Source organism: Maylandia zebra, linkage group LG17 (assembly GCF_041146795.1).
Source record: "Maylandia zebra isolate NMK-2024a linkage group LG17, Mzebra_GT3a, whole genome shotgun sequence".
Taxonomy (NCBI): Eukaryota; Metazoa; Chordata; class Actinopteri; order Cichliformes; family Cichlidae; genus Maylandia; species Maylandia zebra.
The window spans coordinates 30,331,631-30,357,305 of NC_135183.1; the positions used below are offsets into that span (position 1 = coordinate 30,331,631).

Consider the following 25,675-nt stretch of genomic DNA (forward strand, 5'->3'; position numbering starts at 1 on the left):
AGAGCCGTCAAGGTCAAGTTTGTTGTATATTTGTTGAAAACTATGAGATTGTGTAAGTGTACGAGTCTTTTTAAGCCCATACTGAAGACATTTGCGCGCGTTAGGTCCTGTAAAAAAAAAATGTATTAAGTGTTATTGGCCGAGTTGGACATTTTATCACTGCTCTTATGAATCCTGCTTGAATTGTCAGCCCATGACACTCTATCTGCTAAAACTCAAACGGCTCCCAGTGAGTGGCTGCGACTGTTTCTTAGCCAACTCAAACTAGAGAAACACCACGAAAACCGAGTCCTCATATTTACGACTCTACAACTCATTGTAATGAAAGAAAACACCGCACAATTACACACTTCAAATGTCTTTGTTGTTACAGTGTGATCTCCAAATAATAAGCTTGTCAGAGAGAAATGAGCTTTCTCTTTGCTTGTTTTTTAAGTTATACAACAAGTAATCTGTGAGGTTTCCACAGCCTCACAGTTGTTAAATCTACTAAAGTGACTCATGGCTTTTTAACAAACTTCCACTGCAATGGAGATGTACCATTCTGCTCCTGCAGCCCGAGACATGTCGCTTTTGTAAAGAAGAGAAAACTAAAGACTCTGTAGCTGTTATGTGGAGATAAGAGCAGTGAAATTAGTAGTTCTAAATATAACTGACAGTGTTATCTCTCAAATTAGGATTAATTGGCCCTTCTAAATGACTCTAAAGCTGTGCTAGATAACTTGGCCCTCTAGTGATTCTGAATGGTATTGCAGCAGTTTTTGTCGGTAAGACGCAAGTGCTTGACTGTCTTGTTTTCGGTTAACAGCATAGCTAACTCTCAGGATTGCTACTGTGCAAAACAATACAAAATCAAAAAAAGAAGAATCTACTTTCAGAGACTCCCCTATTCACAAGGGGTTACCACAGCGAGTAGCTTCATATGTTTGTAAGCTGGATACCAACAGGGACTGATGTCTCTTCCTGCGATCAAACCAAGGTTTGCTTGTTAGGAGGAATTAGTGGTACAGAAATGCAATACTGAATCTGTGTAGCATGTACTGACATTGCTTGGGAAGTTCACGTCAGGTTTCGCGGTAGGTTTTCAGAGGGGTTTGCGGTTATGACATAGAAGATGTTCGCTGGAGCAAACATCTGGTAAGAACTTTTACATATTGCTTATACTATTAGACTCTTGTGGAGAAAGCCGTGTTCAGCACATTGTGATTTACAAGTATTTGACTCCTTGGATAACAAGAAAAGGTTTGAAACTACAGTTTTGAGGGGTGTGCAATCTCATAAATTAAGAAAATGTGAGAAAATTACTGTGGCATTGCCTTCTGAAGATATGCTAATAGACTTACAGCTAACCTGGGTTTGTTTGTGCAGTTGCTGACATACTTCCCCTTTAGCATGGGAAAATTCCAGCACGGTGGCAGCACTAAAAGAAAGATTTATAGGCAACCAATCTAAACACTGATATTTCAGTGGAGATTTCATAATAACAAGTTAAAGAAAAAATGCTCTTTAACTAAAACTTTGAAGTCTGTTCAGAGGTACAAATTAGGTTTCAAATGCACACTATCATGTTTTTTCAGTTCTACACCCTGATGCCCTGTAGCAAATTGATGCCCTCTTCACAGACCACATGTGTCTGCTTTAGGACCCATCGTGGTTTTAAGGTCACTGATTGGAAGACTTTTGATGGACAGGACATAGAAAAACAGGACAGGGTTGAGCTGGAACTTTAACATCACAACTGATAATGCAGAGCGTGACTACAGTACAACAATGGCAGTGATAGCCCAGTTGTGAGAATGTGTATCTGTTTATGCTGAATTTGAACATCCACTGTGAGTTTTTTTTAAAAGTGTACTTTGTAGACTGTAGGTGTGGTGATAGTTTTCCAGTGTAACTACTTTTCCTGTCTGCTTGTCGTTCTGTTTTGTGGCTTTGTCTTTCATAATAGTTTAGTGTGAATGTGCAGCCCCCAGCGAACAGTCACGGCTGGAGATTTTTTAAGCTGTTGTTTTCATGAATTCTCTTAAAAGCCCAGAGGTGGATTCTTTAAATTTTGCTCACTCAGCCTAAAGAATAAACCCGTTACTGTCACTGTAAACCTGGCCATTGTTTGTTTCAATCATATAAACTTTTACATACGCTATTATTCAAGTCTGGGTGGATAGGGTGTAAACTGCAACTTGATTCTATATATGGTGGAAGGATAGAAGCTGAACTTTGAGAGTTTCACAACTCAGAATTGTTATTTAGATTGCTGCAAGATTAGATTAGATTAGATTGAAGTAGATGGTTTAAATCTCCATTTACTTGGGAAGTTGTTTTGCTTGCGCCTTCATCTGAGCTTTTTGATTAATTAGCTATAAATCAAAGTGCATCTGTCTGTGTTTAAATGAAGTTGTAAGACGGGAGTTGAGTAGTAGATGAGAGAGAGGAGGAAGGGGTGGAGAGTAGGGCTGCCACGATTTGTCGACTAGTCACGATTACGTCGACTATCAAAATCGTCGACGACTGATTTAATAGTCGACGCGTCGTTTGAAGCTTTGTAAGATCCCAAAAGACGCAGGAATAAGTAGCAGGATTTAAGAGTGTAATAACGGACTGAAACAGAAGATGGCAGCACTGCATGTACAAGGATGCCAGCTACCGTTAAACCCCGAAGAAGAAGAAGAAGAAGAAGCAGCTGTGTCCCAGAATTCATAGCGCGGCCCAGCGCAGTTTCCAACAATGGCGGCAGCTAGTTAGTTTTAATGTTACTCTTATTATTCTTTCTGGGTCACAAAATAAACGTTTAACATATTTTCAGGCGAGAATGTAGCTGTGTAAACCTCAAATATCTGCTCAGTTTATCAGGACACCACATATTTTCAAAAGCGCTCCGACGTTTTCGGAGACATCTGTTACCCACTAGCTCGTTAGCGAGCCGGGGGCTAGGCTCACTAGCACCGTGAGAACACCGGACTCCCCGCGAATCGTTTTCAAACCCACCGCTGTCTTTCGCTACTCAGGTTAAATATATATGAGTCACTTAGATAACTTAAAATGTTATTGTTTTGCTTTTTTTTTTTAGTATTTTATTTGTTCCTGAGTAAATCAGTTTGTCTGAGATTAAAGTTATAATTTTTACACAGCTGAATAAACATCAAGCAGACAACTGATTATCAGAAGTGTGAGATGCTCCAGAATATACTCCAGTGTCCTGTTATATTTTAGATAGCAAGGAGTTTATTAAACTTCACCGAAACAATTGCAAATTTCATTAAAATTTAATAAACTATCATCTTGTCTTTATTTTTAGTTAGCACAGACCTTAAACACTTAAAGCTGTAAGCTAATGATAGTTATATAAGAGCAGATGCTGCTGGTGCAATAAGCTGTAGTTTTACGTCTAATGGATGATGATCTGATTAGTCGACTAATCGCAAAAATAATCGGTGACTAGTCGACTATCAAAATAATCGTTTGTGGCAGCCCTAGTGGAGAGGAGACGTTTGGGAGCTGAGCAGACATTAAGGCTCATCTATTTGTGTCGCATTGTGGTCTGGGGTCTCTCTAAGCTTTCATTAGGCAGCTCTGCTTCCTGCTCGAGGATGATTGTTTTTTCTCTAAACACGACACTGAGGTCCTCAGCAATCATTACACACACACACACACACACACACACACACACACACACACACGAAGCTGTGTATGCATGACTTCAGAGGACAATGCATCACATTAACTTCATGCTAAATTACCATAACCATTACTTGACTTAAACCAAGTTTTCATACCAGGGAAGTTCCACAGTGTAACAGTATACACACTTTGATGTCCTCACAGTGTAAGTAAAGTGCACAGTATATACTTAGAAATACAGCTAAAAAGAGGCGCAGTGAGACATGCACATGTCCTCTGCACCTTTTTCACAGTCACACACACACATTGGCCTTCGTCGGTCATTACAGACAAGCTGCTGGTTTTTATGCAGATTTATTGAATGCAGTCTTAATGGCTTTACCAGTCGTTCTCTTTTTACATGCATTTGTCATTTCCTGTCTTTCACTTCTTTTACCCTTGATCTCCGCCTGTCTTTGGTTATCACTTTCTCCTCCCTCTTCTGTCTTTTTACTCTCCTCTCTTGCTTTTCACTGTTCTTTGAAATATTTTTTCCCACTCCACACTCTGCTATTGTCACTCACCCTTGCTGAGTCTCCACCACCTTTGTCTTTCTCTCTCTTACACCATTTTAGCTCTGCCTTCGATCTCTACCTCTCTTTTCCACTTTTATCTTTTTCTTTCTTCTCCCTTTTTCTTGATAAGAAGCAGCAGGTGAAGGTCAAAGATGTCAATTCAAACACAACAAGATATGCAAAGAAAACGCTTTCTACTCTAAGATTTTTTTATTTCTATTTGAAGCATTTTGGGTTTTTTTTATTTTTTTATTTACTTTTTTTTTTTACAGTGGCTGCTATTGTCGAAGTGCAGCTTAATGTATTTGTGCTGCTATTCCTTCACCAGCTTCCTTTTGATGCTCTATAGCCATGCTGCAGGAATTTATTTAAGTACAGCCATAAAAACATTTTACACAGATTTCTGTGGAACAATTAATTTTGTGCAGATGTCATACTTTCACTGCTTTATGCAAGCAGAGAAATATGTGTGTTTGTGTGTGTGTGTGTTTTTTTAAGGAAGAATTGTAAATGAAGTCTTGTACAGTGGAATATGATTGATGATTTTCCGGCATGGCATTGAGTGCCAAGATAGAATTTGTTGATAAAATTCAAAACTGATAGCTATGCAGTTTTTTTTAATCATTCAAGACACACACCTCCTCTTACTTCAGTTCTTACTTGTTCTCATTCAAAATGATATGTGGCTTTATATTTTTCTTTGTGTATTACTACAGATACATGTTGACATCATAAATAAAAAAAACTTGACTTCCTAGGAGTTTTTAAGTGTTTGATGTAAGTTTGATGAGTCAGTCAGTATGCCATGCTATGAGCTGTAACACTAATTTAAAACTAAAGTAATATATTTAAAAAATTGCGCACCTATAGGTTTAAAAACAGCGAGTGTGAGTACCACACAGGTTCTTCACGTCTTTTTCTCAGCTCTGTTTTAAGATTTTTGCCTGGCCGCAGTCCTAGTGAGGGAAACTGCTCAATATAAAGCTTTTAGATATATTAATATAAATTGTCCAGCTTTTGAAAAGTGCTTTGGACCCTCCTTAGCTTGCTTGGTGTCTTTCTTCTTTAAAAGCATATTCATTTTTTTAAAACATCTAGGCTTATTTTTGTTGCACCTTTGCATTGCATGTAAAGTAGCACTTTCATTTTAACAAGAAAACTAAATCAAACCAAAGAATAAATAAATAAATAAATTCTTGTACAACCTTAGAACTGTGGATTATTTTATATTAAACTGCCATCTTTTCAGATTGGCCTTCTGGGAGGTTACACCTACAGTATATACAGTTAATGCTGCAGTCTGTTTCTGCTGCTTTTTTCTGCAGCCATTAGTGTTGTAAGTCCAGCCACATATAGTCACTCCTCTAGGGCCGATTAAGGTTTTAGGTCTCGCTCTGCAAGTTTGGTTCCCTTTAAAAGTATCCCACTGTTACAGTTACCACACATATATTCAAAAGCACCTTTAGCGGAAGGTTTGAGGGCTCCCAGATTTGAGTGTCCCTCCCAAGAAACTCCTCCCACACTCTGGGCTTGTAAATATGAATATGTTCCTGTAGTCAGTTTGGCTGATTATATAACCTAATAAAATAAAATTACCAAGTGATGCTGAATTGCCTGAAAAACACTTCCCATGATTTTTTTTCTTAAGAAAACTGCGGTGCTTGAACGGTGCAGTGTTTTAGTCCTCAAGGAACAGTTTAAGGCACAAGTCCTCAAGCTCTATTCCCACTGCAGCTTGTTAGCTCGTGTTATTAGCTGAGCTGCCTGGGCAGGAAAGCACACACACACTTTGGTGCTTTTGGGCTTGGTGCAGTAAAGGCAGCCAACTTCTAAAGCAGTCTACATACAGTATAAGCCGGTTAGAGTATAATGGTTTAAATAGAGACGGGCAGAGCAACAGGGATTATGACCGTCTGTGTAGGCCTGTTATACTTTATCCCTTTGCTGTTCTTCATAAAGGAGTTTCTGTAGCACCACTCAGAGAAGCTCCATAAACCTTCTGTGATTGCATCTTTACTTCCTGCATTTATGCTCTTGCGGGATATCATTAGGCAAAAATTTGCTCACTAGCCTTTTTCTGTATCCCGACATCACCGATCACTCTCCAGTGTTGTTTCAAGCAGATTATATCATTAATGCAAAAACAACCGTTTCACCTTTTACCCTAAACATTTCCTGCTTTTTTGCAGCTGTACTTTTTTCTGTCAGTTGTAACATGTTAATGTTCTTGCAGTTTGTGTGTTTTATTGTTACACTTTATCAGCAAACTGTTAAGAATGAACTTTCTACTTTTGTTTTATAGCTCTAAATGTCCTGCCAGTCCTAGACATCCAATATCTGTAAAAAAAGAAAGAAATATACAACACGATATAAAAACATAAAAAATATACAGAGGTTAACACATTTGTTAGATCAGCTGTTATAAAAACAAGAAAACTCAAATATTTTAGAAATCTGTCATAAACTAATTTAAAACTATAAAAATAATATTATTATTTATTATTTTAAAAAGCTACATTTACATTTTTATACCCAGATTTGAGCTGGCACACTGGACGTCTCTGAGAAGTCAGAAATTATTTAAATTCAATTAAATTCAATTAAATTAATCAAGCATAACAATCAACAGCTAAACCACAGAAAAAAATAAAATTTACAATTTTTTTCAGCTTTTTATGTATAAAAATTAATGAAAATTGATGGAAAACAACAATAATTATATTTTAGCATTAAAATATGATGGATTAACCATTACAAAAACATTAAAAATAGGTTTTGGTAATCACCAATGCTGTTAATTTAAGACAGCTGTGGCATATGCCTTAGACTGTGTGGAGATCTAATAAATGTGTTAAGCACGGTATTTTTCTTTTTGTTTTAACTGCTCTGTTTGTTGTTGTTTTTTACTATATTAAGCACTAATTGGATTGTACATCGGCCTTTCTCTACCCTCGATTTTTCAACTGATTTTTATGTGAAGGATCTGTGTTGAATTTACCCAGAAATTCAATGAAAAGAAATTGAATAGTTTTTGCTTTCTCCATCTTAGCCCCTCTATTATGAAATTAAGACTGTTGATCACTAATGTCAGTAAACTACCAGTTCCTGACACAATAACGTCAAAAAAAGGCAACAAATAACAAAAACTGGCTCTAGATACGATTGTACTATATGTATAGTTCTTTTGAACTCCCCGGAATGAAGTGGAGTTCTTAATTGAGACGATCTAGTTAGAAGTTATCGGGTAACACCAAGTCGAGCTTAGTTAACAAGCTGCATCCATAGACTTCTGGCCTCATAATCATCTCTAACTTAAAAACTGTAGTAACAAAGCAGAAGATGCTGGTGTGTCTGCAGCAGGCAGTTGTTCTGCTTACAGATACTAATGCATTCTAGTTATATATTTGTTCTTCTGTCTTTTTGCCTTTTGCTGTTTGATCGTTTCTCTCTCTCCGTTAATCTCAGCACGCTATCTCTACGGTTCCTTTAGAAAATATAAGCATTCCTTTGCAGTGTGTGTCAAAGGGTCAGTGTGCACACACCGTACCTCACTCTGATTCTCATGCTGATAACCAGCGTCTGCGCTTCTGTGTGTGTGTGCGCGTGTGCATGATAGATAGTAATCCATCACCATAATGGAGCTTTAATGGCTGCAGTAAAAATCATCTTCGTCAAACTCTCTCTCTATTACACAAACACACAACTTACGTGTACCTCTGTCTACCTTGTCTACCTCTCTGTTTCCCACAATCCTCTCTGCCACTCCATAAATCAGACCTCAAGCTTACAGCGTTTGCTTTAGCCTCACGCTGTGCACTCACACACACACCTGGCATGTCAAAACCCAAACCACTGGATCACACACCAATTCACCAACACCTACACTTATAAACACACATACATGCATGTGCATACACACACTCACACACAAACACGCACGCAGTTACAAGAGTCATGAATCTGGCAAATTTTTCCCACTTTCATTATTTCGTCTGCATTTCTCTCTGACCACACACTGTGATTGCATGAGACACGATCCATGGGAGCTTACAACCAAAACATCCAAGCTAGTACCTCATACCTGGAAACTGTTTATATTTAATTTCTTTGGGTCATTAACGACTTTTGGATTATGTGTAGCAAGAGAGGAAGTCTATTGCTTGGCAACAAAGAGACTTTTTCTTCCCCTACCGAGTATTAAATTTTGATCATTTTCTAAAGAAAGCTGTGTTTTGTTTTTCTAGTTCTGGCCATCATTCATCATATCAGTCATGATATCAGTTATGAGAATATTTTTCTCCCTGGGTTAATTGTAACAATTTAAGAATGTTGCGACTCAGCTTTTTAATGGAGACCATTATACTTGCAGGCATGAAAAAAGGGGGGAAGCAAGAGGGGAATCAAGGTCATCACATTGGTTTTTGTTTTCATTACTGAAAAAGGGGATCATATTAGAGATTTCCTTACAGTCGGTCATGAAATAATTTCAGTCAGGGCCACTTTGGTCTAAAAGATGATTGTTATTCCATGTGCAGCAATTTACATTTGGCAGTACAGTTGTTTTGTTCTATGCAGAGAAAAGCGGTTAGACCTTTGGTACTGAACAGAGCAGACATCACAAAAATCTGAACATGATTGAGACACAATGAAAAGAAGAAACATGCAGACATAGGTTGCAAAGCAGCTTGCGGAGGAAGCAGCAACTCTAGACAGGCTAAAGTGACTTAAATAACCTATCCTATATGACTTTTGCCAATAGGCACCGTGGGTTATCAATGACATCAACCCTATTAGCTAGTGTACGAGGGACCTTAATTATAAATCTGTTAATATAATTAAACTTAGTAGCTATATCCTCAATCATCCATCTCACGATAGTGCTTGACTCAAAGGCAACTGGATTTCTTTTAGGTTCTTTAAGATGACCTCTTAAAGAACCTCTTTAAGACCTCTTGAAAGCCTTCTATAGTTTTAAAAGCTGGCGAGGAGTCCCAGGTATTTAACCTCTAGTGGGACATGTCAGGACATCTTTGTGAATCATTGCCCACCCTATAGCCATGTAAGTTGTTAAAGTCAAATGGCTGAGGGTGGACTGGCAGTTGGAGGCTCTCTTGGTGTCGTAGGCCATCACCTCTCTCCAGTCATCTGTTTTCTCTGCTTCACGGCACAGCATGCACAACACTGCACAACTTGCAGTGAGGTTTGCCAGGACCTATAATAAGAGGACCAAACAATCACTCCACAGGTCTTATGGTATATCATAGGAGAAACTGCTCTTACATTGTAGATCACAGGTGTCGAACTCCAGGCGTCGAGGGTCGATGTCCTCCAGGTTTTAGATGTGTCCTTGATCCAACACCGCTGACTTAAATGGCTAAATTACCTCCTCAACATATCTTGAAGTTCTCCAGAGGCCTGGTAATGAACTACTCATGTGATTCAGGTGTGTTGACTCAGGGTGAGATCTAAAACCTGCAGGACACCGGCCCTCAAGGCCTGGAGTTTGACACCCCTGTTGTAGATGTTCACATCTTGGACAGGGAAGACAGATATTTTGACAGAGCTGTGCCTAACCGGATCAACCAATGTTGCGCAGAAGAGGTAGCCTCGTAGAGGTAGGTTGATCCGGTTAGGCACAGCTCTGTCAAAATATCTGTCTTCCCTGTCCAAGATGTGAACATCTTCAACAGGGGTGTCAAACTCCAGGCCTTGAGGGCCGGTGTCCTGCAGGTTTTAGATCTCACCAAAAAATGTATGCCCTTGTAAAAATTGTGCATACAATTTCAGATAGAGTGTAAGAAGACGCTGGTTATTGTAATTAGTCACAAACCCAAAAATTAAGGAACAGCCGATTTTCTAAATTTAGGGGGAACAAATGTTGCAGCATTGTAATGTTTTCTGTTAAATCACCAGTCCAATAATGACAGACTAAATTTTAAAAACAAGCTCCAGACTGCACACATCAAAATTTTCCTAAAGCTGGTTTTAAATAAAAGCTGCCAATGACCACAGAGTCGACTGTTCTGCATGATGTGATATGTTCTTATGGACACAAGAGGCATTGAATTTATAAAACTAAATGTGCAAATTATTACAGCGGTTCTGGTGTTCGTTAAGTAAGATGATTGAGGTGGTAGCCAACATGCTTTTTTTATTTCCTCAAGACATTACTGATCAATTTTATGCCTAAAAACACATGAGGATTGTGCTATAACGTAATCTCATAATAGCATGGCTCTTGTTTTTTTTTTAATCGTCATCCTGTTTTTAAGTTGTGTTTAACACATTAATTTCAGATTTTTAGGCACTTTTTGAAGTCTTTTTCCTCCGGTGTAGGTCAAGGTTGCCTGAGTCAGAAAGCAGATGCAGCAGACAGATACTAAACTATTTATCTCTTCTCAGTTGTCTTACACTCTTATCTTTACTGCTGTGTTTTTCTGGGTGATTGCAACTAAAATGCAAGGCCGTTAAGCTAAATCACCTGCAAACACCACCAGTGTAGAAAAGTGTAGCGGGGCTTTCTGATTCTTCCAACACGAGTGTGCAAGGACATTGGCCAGAGTAAGAATGAGGACAGCAAATCAGTGGAAATGATAAAAAAAAATCAAGGTGCAGATAATGAGGGCAGATAGAACAGAAAGAGAGATAAGTGATAAAAGTTGGACTATGTGCTCAAAAATCATCACTCTGTTTGACAGCTCATCACTTCCACGCAACCGTGATTCATCAGAGGCCTAAACGAACGTGTCAAAATTATTCCATAGACCTCCAAAGTTGTTGTTTTGCAAAGCATCTGTTTTCTGCTTACATCACCTGGAAAGACTGAATAAGTCATTAATTTTTTTGTTGTTGTTTTTGCTGTGGGGGGTTGTTCCCTGCTGTCTGAAACTAATGGGGCTTTCCGAATATGCCAATTTGAGCCAAACTTGCTCAGTCTCTCCAGTTCTGTCCCATTCTCTTCTTGCATATTACTTTGATTATCTTCTCCTATTATATTAATTCTTTGCCTGTCAGCATTTCTTTTTGGCTCTACAAAATCGTATGTTTTAGTTTAGGTAGCTTGGTTTCCTCTCAGCTTCTGGTTTCCAACTTGGAGTTTTGCATGTTCTCCTTGTGTCTGTGTGGTTTTTTTTCCATTCACTGCAGTTAAGTGAAAGTAGATAAGATGCAGTGATAGTAGGGAACAGGTAGAAGACAGCCTGGACAAATGAGGAATGAAATTCAGTAGAAGCGAGAGAAGAATACATGTGTGTGAATGAAAGAGAGGCAGGTGCAACAGTAAAGATGCAAGGAGTAGAGGTAGTGAAGGCAGGTGAGTGTAAATATATGAAGTCAGCCATACAAAGCAACAGACAGTGCACAAAAGAGCTAAAGAAGAGAGTGCAGACAGAGTGGAGTGGGTGGAGACAAGTGTCAGGGGTGATTTGTGACAGATGGATAGCAGCAGGACTGAAAGGCAAGGTTTACAAGATGGTGGTGAGACCTGCTGTGATGTATGGTTTGAAGCAAAAAGCCAGGAGGCAGAGCTGGTGGCAGAGTTGAAGATACTAGGTTTTTTTATTGAGTGACAAAGAGGGACAGGATGAGAAATAAGCATATCAAAGGGACAACTCAGGTTGAGAGGCAAGGCTGAGATGGTTTGGACAACAGCAGAGGTGGGATAGTGGCTATATCGTATAAAGGATGTTAAAGCTGGGGTTGCCAGGCAAGAGGAAAACTACAGAGAGGGTTCGTGATTATAGCGAAGAAGCACATGCAGAGGAGGGTTGGTGTGACAAACAAGGATACTGGGGAAAGGATGTGATGATGACAGATTATCTTCTGTGGTGACCCCTAAAAACAGAAGCAAAGGAATAAGATGATGAGCTATAGTTTCATTGCTGGCATGAATGGTTTTCTGTTTCTGTGACTGAGAAGTAACCACTAATATCATAGGCTCCACCAGGGAAAATGGATGGATCTACAGCTAATAAGATTCAATACAAACTTGGATTCATATTAAAAGAGGGTTGTTTTTTTTTTAACATCCTCGATGACATTTCAGCAGTTTACATTTTAACTTCCTGAAAGTTGGGGACTTGCATGCTAAACAAAAGGAGTTTCAAAACTGTGGTAAAGCGTTCAGCTCGTTGTCTTTCTGGTCCAAGTATTTAAACAAAATTCCCTGATGCACATCTTGCATTTTCCAAAATGCAACTTGATAGTGTCTTTGATTAGCACTTTCATTGTGCCTTTATACACAACTGTGGCCTATTTCCAATAATTAATATAACAGCATGATATATGGATAATGACTTCCTTTTCCAAGTAATTTATTAGATAGATTATCATTAATCATTAATAGTGTTATTACTTGCATCAGTTTTACACATAAAGAATAAAGCCACTGTGATATAAAATACCACTGAGATTTTCTGGATAACAGATGAGAGCAGAGGGAAGAGGTTAAGACTTAACAAGGGAATATTAGCCAATATTTGACCCAGGCCTCACACACACATATACTCACACACAGACAAACATAAATGTGGGCTTGTGTTACATGGCCGTTTCAGCGGCTCTCGTATTGATACAGATGTATTGGTCATTAAGTCAGTTAGGTTTGACGTCTCAGCCCAACTGCAGCCAAAGATAATAATATCAGCGCTCTCTCAGAGAAATTTTCCACTCTGTCCGAACAGAAAGAACTACAATTTGGTGTTTAAGATTGAAGTCTGATGCGTGTGTGTGTGTGTGTGTTTGTTTGTGTGTCCTAAACCCTGCTCAGTGATCATCCATTGGACTGTTTTTTTTCTTCTCATCAGTCAAAATACTAACAGAATAGTTGGTGTTCTTCTTAGACATAACCACCTGCTAGTTAGCTTAGCAAGATATAGGTGTAAACAGCTACCCTGATTCTTGTTCAGTTTAGTAGTTTATCAGCATATCACATTTGTGTTATCTCTGGAAATGTCAAATCATTATAACCAACCAAGAAGTCAGATGTTATTGATTGTTTAGAAATAATACATCTAATGGAAAATAAATTTGTTGCTCTCATTTAAAGCTAGCTGTTTGTTTTTGGTAAAAAGTAGATATAGCAAGCATAAAAACTTCACCCAGTGCTTTGTAATTCCCATTTTTATTCTTTTTTGTTTGTTTGTTTGTTTAGGGGGGGGGGGCATTTTGACTGTCTGGGAGCTAATTTATTTATTTATTTACACGAGAAGGTGAAATGCTAAGCTAGCATTTTATGCTAGCAAGTTCTGTTTATAGGTTGTATAGTTGTGCACTTTAAGATGTTTTTTAGTGCTGAATTAGAAATAAAATATCACAATTTGACTCAAAAGCTCAACAGACTGTTAGGACAACTATCTACAGAGCCAGCTGTATTATTGGTCAGATAACAAGATACTAACTTCACACCTTTTCAGTTCAGTGAATAACATTAGCTGAGGTGAAGCTCAGCTAACAGATGCTAACAGATTGTCATGGACAAACCTTTAGCTATGTTCACATGACGTCAGTGTGTTTTGGACACAACTTCTAGTGGATATTTGTGGAACTGCAGTTTTTGGCACTTAGCCTTGTTTTGATTTTTCAATCCAGGAAGTGGCACCCTGTTAGTTTTTACTCTGAGCTAAACGAACTGGCTGCATATTTATCCTACAGACCTGAACACCATCAGAGAGAAAGTTAATATGAACGTTTTTTCATGAAAGTATTTCTTTTTTTGGCTTTTAAAAAAAAGTCTAAATTTTCTCCTCTCTCTTTCCGGCCTTTTTTTCCTCAGTTGGAGGCGGAGTTAGCACTGTGCGAGAGGGAGGGGGCGGAGCTCCAGGAGTACGCCAATCAAGTCCTGCAGCAGATCGCCGACCGATGCCCTGACATTTTAGAGCAAGTTGTCAACGCCTTGGAGGACAGCTGCTGACACACTAATGCACACACTGGCAGAAAATGATTTTTTTTTAAAAAAAGCTTACATTCAAACATTTAGTCGTATTTAAAGTCAGAAGGCAAACATTTAACACAGCTTGGCCCCATAATTCCCCGATGCACAAATAAAATTAGTGCTGCACATGAATAGGAATACGTTCCCAGCCTTCAAAGAAAAGGGGAACTAAGACAAAAAATCAAATTATTACTGAAAACTGGGCTTTAGTTGCTTTAATTTTCTGTTTAGAGCACTATATCAGCATGCAAGTCAGCTAGAAATAATTGATAATCTACATTTATTTACATTACTACCCCAACACAGAAAGAGCCCTTACTGCACTGGCCATACGCGACACCTTATAGTGAGCTTCCCATGTCCTGGGATTCAACGGGAGGATTTGTATTCGTGACTTGGGGCAAAAAGTATTTTCAAACCTTAACAAAAAGTTGAACATAAGCTGAGCTTGCCAGGTTCTTACACGCTGTTGCCACATTATTGTATTAGTTCAGATTCAAAAATATGTTTATTTCAACTGCCTTTGGCTCTTTACATCATTTGCTGCTATCTTTGTAATTTTTAGGTTCCTTTTTTTTCCACTTTCTTTGTTTTTGTCTGATGAAATGTCCTAACATGCAGTTTCTTTCAGCAGTATTCTCTAGATAGTTGTGTAAATTGTAAAGGGAGCGGTTTAATTAACACATACACACCTTTCGTCAGGGGTAACATGACACTTTAATCTATTGTTTCCCATTATTGATGAAAGGTACAAACTACAGTAAATAACTCGCAAAACTCCCTTTATGAAGACACACTGGCATGGATGGTCTGACTTTCTGTTTCACCACAGAAAATCACACGTCTCCTTCATTTATGGCGCCCATGCCAAAATTAGGTTCAGATAAGAAAACCCCTTTTATGACAATCCCTTTAGCGTTAACATGAGGTGTCAAGTCTGAACTTTACTCATTTACCTTTAGTCAAACGTCTTTTTTTCTTTGTTTTGGGAGGGGAGAAAATATAAAGTAAATGTTATATATATTTTTTTGCTTTTGGTAATATATATTAAACACTAATCTTGTTTAACTGAAAGTGTCGTCATCTGTTGGTTGGTATGCTAGCATATGGTAATGCGTCAAAGTCTTTTCTTTTTTTTCCTTGGACACTGTTATTGGGAACGTGTATTGCACCTACAGAAGGCTTTGTGTCCACCGGGAATGTTTTCTCAGACTCAGTTTCTTGTTCTTGTTGTCTACAGTGGAAATGACACTGCATGTCTCCCACAGCGCTGACAGCCTTAGCATGATTTAAACTTTTACGGCAGTGAGCACTAGAGGTTCAAATTGTTTCAGCTTGAAGCAAAATTTCCTTCTTTCCCCCCCCCCCATCCCTTATACTGTATTGAGTGATGAGGCCATGACGGGAACTGTTTAGCGCTGCTTCCTGGTAAGAAACACCTGGTGGACACAAAATCTAAAGACACAGATTCACATTACGCTCTCAAATCTGACTGGGGACGCTCATGAGAAAAAAGGAAAAAACAGCTTTTGTTTGTTGGCACCTGAGCAGCGTTTTAAAAAGCTTAAAGTCACAGGGGTGCAAACGAGAAGCTTCATTTCAAAGATACCTGAAATCTCACGCTGCTTTGGGTTGAAGGTTCCTCAGATGTCTTTTTTTTTTTGTGGTTGTGTTTTAAGAGGGGACCCCAGCAGATCTGAGTGTGTTGTAAGTTCAGTATTTGTTGTCTGTTTTATACTGATAATGTTTGTCACTGGGGGTGATGATGACTGGGACTCACTTTAAATTTCTTGTGGATTAAAAATCAGATTGAGAGAGAATGTAATAAAATATGGATTTATCTTTATTTCTCATGTCATGCCTGTTATTTTCTCTGGTTTGTTCGCTGTCAGATTCTCTGGGATATGTGACAAGTGAAACGAAGAAAACGCTGCTTGATTGTGCCCCCTGATCAATTTTAATCAAATGTAAAAAGTATCCTGTGTTCTAGGGCTGTTCGATATAATGATATATATCGGATGACGATATAAAAACGTCTATCGTTTCATTTTACGCTATCGTTTGTTTCGTGGTGTCGCAAAATAAACCGTTTACGGCAATATTTTTCATCGTTTTGGTGGTCACTGTAGTGGCTATATTAATTTCTTAAAGTTCTCTCTTTCTCTTATATTTAATATAACCACACTACAGACAGACAAGCGCATGTTTTTATGCGTTGTGGTTAGCAACAACGACGGTAACAGCATCGGGTGTCCGCATGTTTATGTTCCACATAAACCTTTCACAATAAAGTTCAAGATCCTGTTGAGACTTTTCAAAATAAACTGGATCACGTGAAAGAGCAGATTATTTACGGACGAGAAGTAAAAAAGAGCCGCCAGGTGCTAAAAAATAAACCTTAGACTCAAACGTTAGAACAGGCTTTTCCCCGCAGCACGCCGTGTAATAAATACTCACAACTTATGTCTAAAAATGTATAGTTTCATGCATCGGTTAAAACACTCGACTCCAGCTACATGACGCGCAGCTGGAAACACTTCCCGCAAGTCGAGCTGCCTGAGATTCACAGAATTTACAGAAAATGTTACATTTTTGTGATTTATATCGTTATCAGGACGATAGAATTCTTATATCGGGATATGAGATTTTGGTCATATCACACAGCCCTACTGTGTTTCACTACTATAAAAAACTCATAAAAGCTAACTTTCTTTCACAGCAGCTAGCGAGCATACTTAGGTAGATCTGTCCTTTTTTTCTGACTTCAGCTTTCCATTCCCTTTGCCTCCTTCATTCTGCCGTGTTTTTCATGTGTACACTGAACTATTTCTCTTATCTTGTGAAATAAACTAAATTTTGATTTGATTTGTTTGAACTACATTTTCATACTAGAAGAGAATGGTTAGTCTGCTAATAGGAAGGCAACAGTAACTCAAATAACCACTTCTTAAAACCAAGGTATGCAGAGGAGCTTCTCTGACCACACAACACATTGAACGTTGAAGCAGATGGGCTACAGCAGCAGAAGACCACACTGGGTGTCAGAACAGGAAATTGAGGCTATAAATTTATACAGACTCACCAAAAGTTGGACAGTAGAAGATTAAAAATAACATTGACTCGCTTGATGAGTCTCCATTTCTGCTGCAACGTTTGGAAGGTGGGGGTCCGAATTTGGAATTCTGCCTTGTATCAACGGCTCAGGCTCGTGTTGATGGTGTATTAATCTGTAACTTTTGGCCTCTAAATAGCAACTGAGTACAGTATAAATGTCAAAGCTTACCTGAGTATTACTGCTGACCATGTCCGTCCCTTCGTGACCACGTTACATCCATCTTCTGATGGTTAATGCTACATATCACAAAGCTCAAATCATCAACTGGTTTCTTGAACTTGACAGTTCGTTGTACTCAAATGACCTCCACAGTCACCAGATTACCAAGAATATTTCCAGCACCTTGTTGAATCTGCGCCATAAAGAAACAAAGCAGTTCTGAATTAGGACTGTGCGATATGACCAAAATCTCATATCACGATATAGGACATTTCTCATCCCGATAATGATATATATCACAAAATAGTGCTTTTTCTGTAAATTCTGTGAATCTTGGGAAACTCTACTTGTGTGAGGTGTTTTCAGCTGGGCGTCATGTACCTAGAGTCCGATGCATGAAACTATATAACTCTTTCCATACTCTTTCACGTGATTCTTGCGTAGGTGGTAGAAGAGGTTTGTCATGTTTGAGTCTGTGGTGGGGACCGGTTTGCAGCATAATTTGCATAGTACAGTTTTCTGGTTTGTGTCACACTTTTTATAACCAAACCAAGTCCATGCTACAAAGGTAGCCCCTCGTTTAGGAATAAGGCCCTTGATTTGTTTTGACTGGTCCTTCTGTTTGCAGCTACCTGATTCTTCCTCATCTTCACTGGCTATGCTGGTATTCTCTGTGCCCTGATGCAAAAATATTGCTGTAAACAGTGTATTTTGCAACACCACGAAACAAACCATAGCGTATAATTTGAAACGATGTTTTCATTTTGTCATCGGATATATTTCGTCATATCGCACAGCCCTATTCTGAATGTAAAGGGAGATCCAACCTAGTACTACTAAGGTATACCTAATAAAGTGTCCGGTAAGTGTATATGAGTAATTGTAGCTAATTTTCTGAAAATGACACAGTAGTTAAATTTAAACTAACACAAAAAGATGACTCAGATGTTTAAAGGAGTTGTTAGACTCATTCGGCTGGAAAATTTGGTTTAACAGACCTGCCCAGCTCGCCTGACCTTGAACCTCGACCCTCACCTGACATTTGCCCTCACTTGTGAAGAATTTCTATTTAGGGATCAAAGCGCCATCCTGTTATTATGGCCATTCTGGTTTTCACACAACACTCAGAGAACCAACTCCTGGCAGTCTGTAAATGTAGCATACATGCTGGTGCTTAGCTTCACATAAGGCAACGCTTTGTACGTGTGTTAGTGTGTGTCGAGGATCTGCTCTGCTTTCTCTATCTACTGTCCCAATAAAAGCCAGTGAAGGGAGACAGGAGGGATGGACAGAGCGAGAAAGAGGAGGAGAAAGAGATACGCCTTAGTGACTCCCTTATTTATGTGATGGAGAAAAAGAGGAAGGGGGAGGGAGGTAGAAATGAGTGGAAACATGGCCCATTGAACACTTCATCCCATCTCTTCTACAGCTCTAACTTTGCACAATGTACTTCTACCTGCCCTGTGCACAAAAGTGCATGTCTAAACATCAGAAATATGCACTAAAGAAGGATATATTTTTATATTAAAGTTGTCTAAATGTTCACTTTTCAAATATAGATATTAAGATTATTTTCAAAAGGCTTGCATGTGATATTCCTCACTTGAGGAAAAAGAAAAGCTGCAATCATTATGATTCCACATCATTTTACTTTTAAGGAACAATTACAACTACATTCACCTGCAAGTTCGCATAAGTCTAAATCTGTGCTCCAGTCCAACAAATCTGTGCTCTTTAAATATGCGCATGTGTGCATTCAGGCTGGAAAACTGAGGCTGTGCGCGACAGAAAGCACAAGCATCACAGGAAACACAATGCTCCAAGTACTTCAACACTAAATGCTAAATCCCCTTGATTCTTGACTGCTGCTCATGTGCAGTATTGTCCCACATCGCCACAGACAAAGGAATCTGGAGAGCTGTTAAAGCTGGCAAAGAAAGAAAAACAAACTGTGAAACAGCTCCAGAGAAGCAGAGCACAGGGCCAATCCCACACAACCAGGGGTGAACCCTTCAGAGGCCTAAAGACAAATCATAGAAATGGAGTTGCATTCATTAACTACAGTTACTCTGGCAGCATCATTCTCTACAGACCTCACAGTGTACTTTCACATGACAGGTATGCTTATGTGTGCAAGTGATAAGACCGACTAACCATAAACAGTTGATGATTTGTCCTTCAGCAATTTAAAAATGTTAACATTTTGTTTCTGTGCCACTGCAATGATGTTAATGGTCTCAGTCTGGCCAACTCTGTAACAAAACAGGTTTTGCCAGTCCATACGTCAAGTTATATAAGGAAAAAATAATAATCACAACATTCTAGTTCAAAATCTGTATAAAGTGGCGGTAAATTGTATTTGATATACAATCCTATGAAAAACTAAGTTCACTCTTACTGCTTCCATAGGACTTAAGATAGTAAGCAGCAGCCTGGTATCGTTTGCAAGTGTGAGCACCTCTATAAAAGCAGAAGTGTTGTTCTGGATCATTCACTCAACATAATGGCTCAATATTCGCCAGGAGTGGATATTCCAGCAAATTCATCCCAATGATCAGAGAAAGTACAAAAACCCTAAGAGCTACTTCTCAGACTCTACAGGCCTCAGTTAGCATGTTAGTTAAAAGTTAGAAAAAGGCTGGACAAGTTTTGCTTGTTTGGAGGGTTGCCAGAAAAAGCATCCTCTCTCTGAAAACTACATGTGGCACAGCTTAACTTTGCAAAGCGGCATTTGAAAAAGCCACAACACTTCTGGAACAATGTGGTTCATTTGTCAGAGACCAAAGTGGAGCTGTTTGGTTATGGTACACAGCTTCACATTTGGTGGAAACCAAACACAGCATACCAACTCATCACTTCATACCAACTGTTAAGCACGGTGGTGGAGGGGTGATGATTTGGGCTTGTTCTGCAGCCTCTGAGTCAGCCATCGGTGCACCTGTGAGGACATCTCTCTGACAGCTAAAGCTTGGCTGACACTGGGTCATGAAACAGGACATTGGCCCAAACTGTGCATATGGACTATGGTCTATATAGATTTGAGCAGATGAGGCTCAATGACCAACCACAAATTTTGTCACAAGGGTAACTCTGCATGTTTTACACCCGCTGCTTTTCCTGATGCAATCCTAAAGTTCTGTCCAGCTGGAATCAAACGACCGACCTTTCACCTCACCAAGCAAATGTTGTAACCATGGAAACACCAGCAGAACAAAAGGCTGAAAAAGAAAAGAATTAAGGTACTGTAATGGGCCAAAGTCAAGACCTCTGCCCAACTTGAAGTCCTGTGGTGGGACCCTAAGAGTGCTGTGCAATCGATTGCTTGCAAACCTCAATGAACTAAAGAAAACCTTGTAAAGAAGAGTGGACCAAAATTCCCCCGTGACCATGTGAGAGACTGATAAAATCATACAGAAAATAAATACTGGAAGTTAATGCTGCTGAATGTGTTCTACAAGCTACTGAATCGTGGGGTGTGCTTGGTTTTTCACATGACTGCACAGAGTCCTGTGAAAACCTTCTTTTTCACATGACTGTAGAGAGTCAGCGGGACACAGAAGTTGTGTTTGTTTTATCCTGCTGGGAGCACCAGAGGGGAGGAGCTTGCCACACAAGAGTCCGACAGCTCAAAATTACTGTGCTTTGGAAACTTCTTTCTTCTTCTTCTTTTTTTTTTATTGATCTGATGCAGTTATAAAAACGGAGTAATCGGTTTGTGTTTGGGATTTGCAGCGATCCTTTATCTCTTCTCCTGTTTGGATTTGTTTCTCTATCTTTTGTCACTCTCACGCGCCGCACCTTTCTTTACAGAGATTATGTGTGGATAAGATGCTGCTGATACTGGTGGTTCACAGCACCCCAAAAAAAACAACCCAGATGTCCTTGAGATAACACGCGAACACGTGTAATCCACGCAGCGCTCCCGCCTTTCCACATACGAGATAGACGAGGGAGGAAGGAGGCACACGAGGAAAGTAGGAGGAGAAATAAGAAGTGAGTGACTGCAGAGGAAATGAGGAGGGCTTGCACTGGCTTCGGGACAATGTGGTTTCAATCATCACACATCATATCGCACATGACTGAGAAGAAAATGATTGAAAGGGTGACTGAGAGAAGGAGAAAGCAGAGAGGAGAGAAAGGGTTGACACCAAAACAAACAGCAGCCCAACTTCAAACACACTCAGGATATATATTTTAGGTTTTCATGCTCAATAATTAATGTTCTCACTTGTGGTTTGCTTGTTGCTTCAGTCTTTTGTTCATTTTTTTTTGTGCTCCTTGCAGATGTGGTATTGTTGTCTCTAATAAATGGTTTGTAAAGTAAATAAGCAGTAGGTGAAATGAATGGAGAAAAGAAGGAAGGGAGGAGTAGATGGAGAGAGCTGGCTCGGCATAAGGGACAGGAGGAGGTAGTGAGCGGTAGGAAAAACCTTGGAAAGGAAATAAAAACAATGTGAGCGGAGTGTAGCTCCTAAAATAAGCTGTTAGCCGCTGACAGCCCAAACATACTCCAACACCGATGACATTTTCCTTCTCTCCTCTTTTCCTTCCCTGCCTGTCCACTTGTGTTTCTTTTCATTTGTCCGGGTTCTTGGTTTCACGTGACTACCTCTGCCACCTCTTTAACAGAGCTCTGTTTCACTTTGTTCACCTTTAAACCATCTGCTGTCAGGCTGGCAACCTGTTCAAGATGTACTATGCCTCTCGCCCTACGACAGCTGGTTTAGGCTTCAGACCCCCACCCACCCACGAGCCCGAATTGGATAAGTGGACGAAAATGGACGGATGGTTGGATGGATGGATTTCTCTGTATTATTGTAGGCTCTTCGCATTTCAATATAAAGTGCTTTGAGGTGACTGTTGATGTGACTTGGCGCCAAATAAATAAAATTAAATGGATGGATGGATCTTTTTTTAATCACACCCACTGAAACAATGAAGGGAAAATGTGATAATCTTAGATAACTGAAGCATTATACTGATTAAAATGCCCGGTTCATGCTGCGGTTTGATATACTGCATCTGTGTTCCATGCCTTTTTTATATGCTGAAGGTAAAAACACTTCTGTAAAGGATACATACAGTGCATCTGGAAAGTATTCACAGCGCTTCAGTTGTTCCACATTTCTTCACATTACAGCCTTATTCCAAAATGGATTAAATCACTGGGTCAAAGACCCAAAATGTTGAGTTTTGTTCTGGATTTATTTATGATTTATTTGTTATTTTTTCTTTGAAAGTATAAGATAAATTATGTTCTAGTTCCTGAGTATTCTATTTTCTACTTTTAGTTCCTTGTTCCAGTCTGTCTTAGTCTTGTCTCCATGTCTTATCTTCAGTGTTTCAGTATTTGTCATCCTTTCTATCTCCCTGGTCCTGTCCCATGTGTGTGTGTGGTCTCTCTGGTTCTGTCTAGTTCCCATGTTTGTCCTGCTCCCTATATTTATCCCTTCTTGTTTTTGTTTTTCATCCTTTTGTGTCCCCCTGTGGTCTGTCATGTCTCCATATTTTTGTCTTGGTCAGATTTGCGTCGTAGTCTGGATGTCAGTGTGTGTTTTAGTTTCTGTTTTATCTTAACAGTCCCTCATTTTGTGTTCTTAATGTTCAGCTTTGCTTCCACTGTCTCTTCAGTTAGATTTGGTTCAGCTGTGTCCCCCAGTTGTGTCCACCCTTCCCTGGTCTCGTCCTGTGCATATACCGTTCGTCTGTCCTTCTTGCCAGTGTAAATAAATCTGTGATTTTAAGTTTACTCTGCCTGCCACACGCCCGAACATGAAAAAATTCATTTTACGCACAGTCTCCCAAAACGATAAACTGAAAAAAGGTAAGTTGCCAGTTCATGGTCTTCCGTTTAATGACTGTTGATATGCACATGTACACCAATCACAATGACCATGATTATCACTCACAGAGAATTAAGCAATGGCTGCAACCACAAAGCAATAAAAGATGGTAAATTCACTCCCTTTTTACATAAATGGCCAGTAAAATGACCTTACAAACACTGTCTCATAATTACCATCTAACAATAAGAACCCTGGACTACAGTCTCACACAACAACAATTTCTCTTGTGGGATCAGTAAAGTATCTGTAAACAACCACTGTTGAACAGAGGTGGTGGCTTCAACACCAGCCATCAGTCACCCTTCTCAATCTCCACTCACATCTTATAGCTGGTGAATATGATAGGCTGGGGCAGGTTCCCCAGTGGCTTTACCAGAATACCCACACGCAGTAAACTGTTGTAATGCGGAAATGCTGTTATACAGTAAGAAGAGATGAGTAACGCTCTCGGATTGGCTACTTTCAAACCTTCCCCCTCTGAGTACAGGGCTATTTCACCATCCTCAAAAAAATGCGAGGAATATTTGCAACTTTGCGCGAACAATTATTTGTTAGGATCGAAGGAAAAACACGACTAAGGCCGCGATTTCGCGTGGGTACACTTTACATTTCTTAGTGACAACAACTAATTGTACAACGAGACAAAAACCAGCCAATCCCTTAAAGATTTTCTTCTTTTACGCTTTTGTGTCGCAACAACCAAAACAGAGTCAAAAAAAAAAGACGCTACTTGTGTCTTACTTCTCACCTTTGTATTCTCCAGGCTGACTCTGTAGCCTTCCCAGGTGTCCGTTGTCAGGATGGGCGAGCGGTCTAAGTTGCGGCCACTCAAGGTCCAACTCCCGGGTGGAGGCGTGGGTTCAAATCCCGCTCCTGACTTGACACTTTACATTTATTTATACTACAGGTCATGGTGGATAATAACACGATAGCCCGGCAAATATCTTGATTATAGTTGAAGAGTTCGAATAGGTTTTCCAAAGCCATGTTTTGTATATAAATCTGAAATGAAAAATACAAAACAGAAATCCCAACATTTTTTTCCCGTCATTCCTCCTTTTTTAGAGCGAAGTTTTCAGCCAATTCGCATTCACGCAGCACATAGCGTCATGGCTTCCGAGCTGCTTATTACCCAGCATACAGTTGGGCAGTGTCAGTGTGTGCATGTTTCACAGATTGTGGTGCAGGGTGTTTTGGTTCCACATAAAAATTTGGGTGATGGTGTCTGTCCTGTTGAAAACAGTTAGTTGTTGTTGATTATTGTCTTGACGGTGACTAGACTTTTGATTTGAACCGTGAGTGAGAATAGCATGTGTGTTTCTTTAGTGTAGTGGTTACCGCGCCGCGACGGCCAGTGGAATTAAGCTCATTCTTATTGTTAATTGCAAACGCAAGGTCACGTGAAAGTTAATCTGAGGTTAACTCATTCACTGCCATTGACGTCTATAGCCGTCAATTGCAGTGAATGAGTCAATGGGTTTAACTCATTCACTGCCAATGGCTGGCAGTGAATGAGTTAAGTCATACGCAAATCTCTACACAAGTCTTGTAAGAAGGGGTTTAGTTGTGTGAATGCTTCATGTAGACCAGGGGTGCCCAATCCCGGTCCTCGAGAGCTACCGTCCTGCAGCTTTTAGATGCATCCTTGTTCCCACACACCCGAATCAAATGAATGGCTTGTTATCAGGCCTTTGCCAAACACGATGGCATGCTGAAGAGGTAATCAAACCATTTGATTCAGCTGTGTTGGAGTAGGGATGCATCTAAAAGCTGCAGGATAGTAGCTCTCGAGGACCGGGATTGGGCAGCCCTGATGTAGACCGTGTCCTCATGAAATGACACAAAGCAATCACTGTCATCTGCATAGAATCAAATAAAACCATACGCTAGATAAAGGTTGCTTGTAGGTATGTGTAATTTGCCTAACCAAAGGTTTCATGCCCAAGAATGGATTTATTCTTTATTCTTTTATTGTGTATATTTCCAGTTTTTGTGTTTTTATCTGTTGTACAGTGTCCTTGGGTGCTTTGAAAGGCGCTATTTTTAAATAAAATGTATTATTATTATTATTATTAAGAATGGATTTACTCAGTTAAATGCAGTGCATGTCTGGATACTATCAAGATTGTTTCTATTGTGAAGATTGGAACCAAAGGTGAATCCAGTGTTTTGATGGTGATTTGCAACATGTGTAATGCCTTTAAAGAAAACTTCAGAAAAAGTAAAAAGGCATAAAAATGAATTTGTTTACCGACGTTTGACTTCAAATGCATTGCACGGCCTGACATAGCTTTACCTGCCAGGTTGAATTTGGAAGAATTTTGCTTGCATGTTTGCAGGATGGGTGAGTAGATTAAGATGTGCTGCACAAATCCCAGTGACTAGGTGTGAGGTATTAGTCCAAAGCCTTCTCCTGACAGCAACTTTTACCTACAGCCCTTTAGGTAAGCAA

The 25,675-nt window shown here is 39.5% G+C and overlaps 1 protein-coding gene and 1 long non-coding RNA gene across 11 annotated transcripts in view; one reads left to right on the forward strand and one right to left on the reverse strand.

The window, feature by feature from the left end:
• LOC101463811 (ELKS/Rab6-interacting/CAST family member 1) overlaps positions 1 to 15,949 on the forward strand; it is a 157,767-nt gene extending 141,818 nt beyond the window's left edge. For all 10 annotated transcript variants that reach the window (XM_004548203.3, XM_004548205.3, XM_004548204.3 and 7 more), the window contains one exon: positions 13,945 to 15,949. In XM_004548203.3, the coding sequence (XP_004548260.3) occupies positions 13,945 to 14,082 (138 nt within the window). In that variant the 3' untranslated portion in view covers positions 14,083 to 15,949. The remainder of the gene's footprint in view (positions 1 to 13,944) is intronic.
• LOC143413343 (uncharacterized) lies at positions 11,846 to 24,220 on the reverse strand. Its single transcript, XR_013093959.1, has 3 exons — positions 23,972 to 24,220; positions 17,387 to 17,570; positions 11,846 to 12,005 (listed from the first exon to the last, which is right to left on the reverse strand). It is a non-coding gene; the product is annotated as an uncharacterized LOC143413343 (long non-coding RNA).
• Positions 24,221 to 25,675: the final 1,455 nt, after the last annotated feature.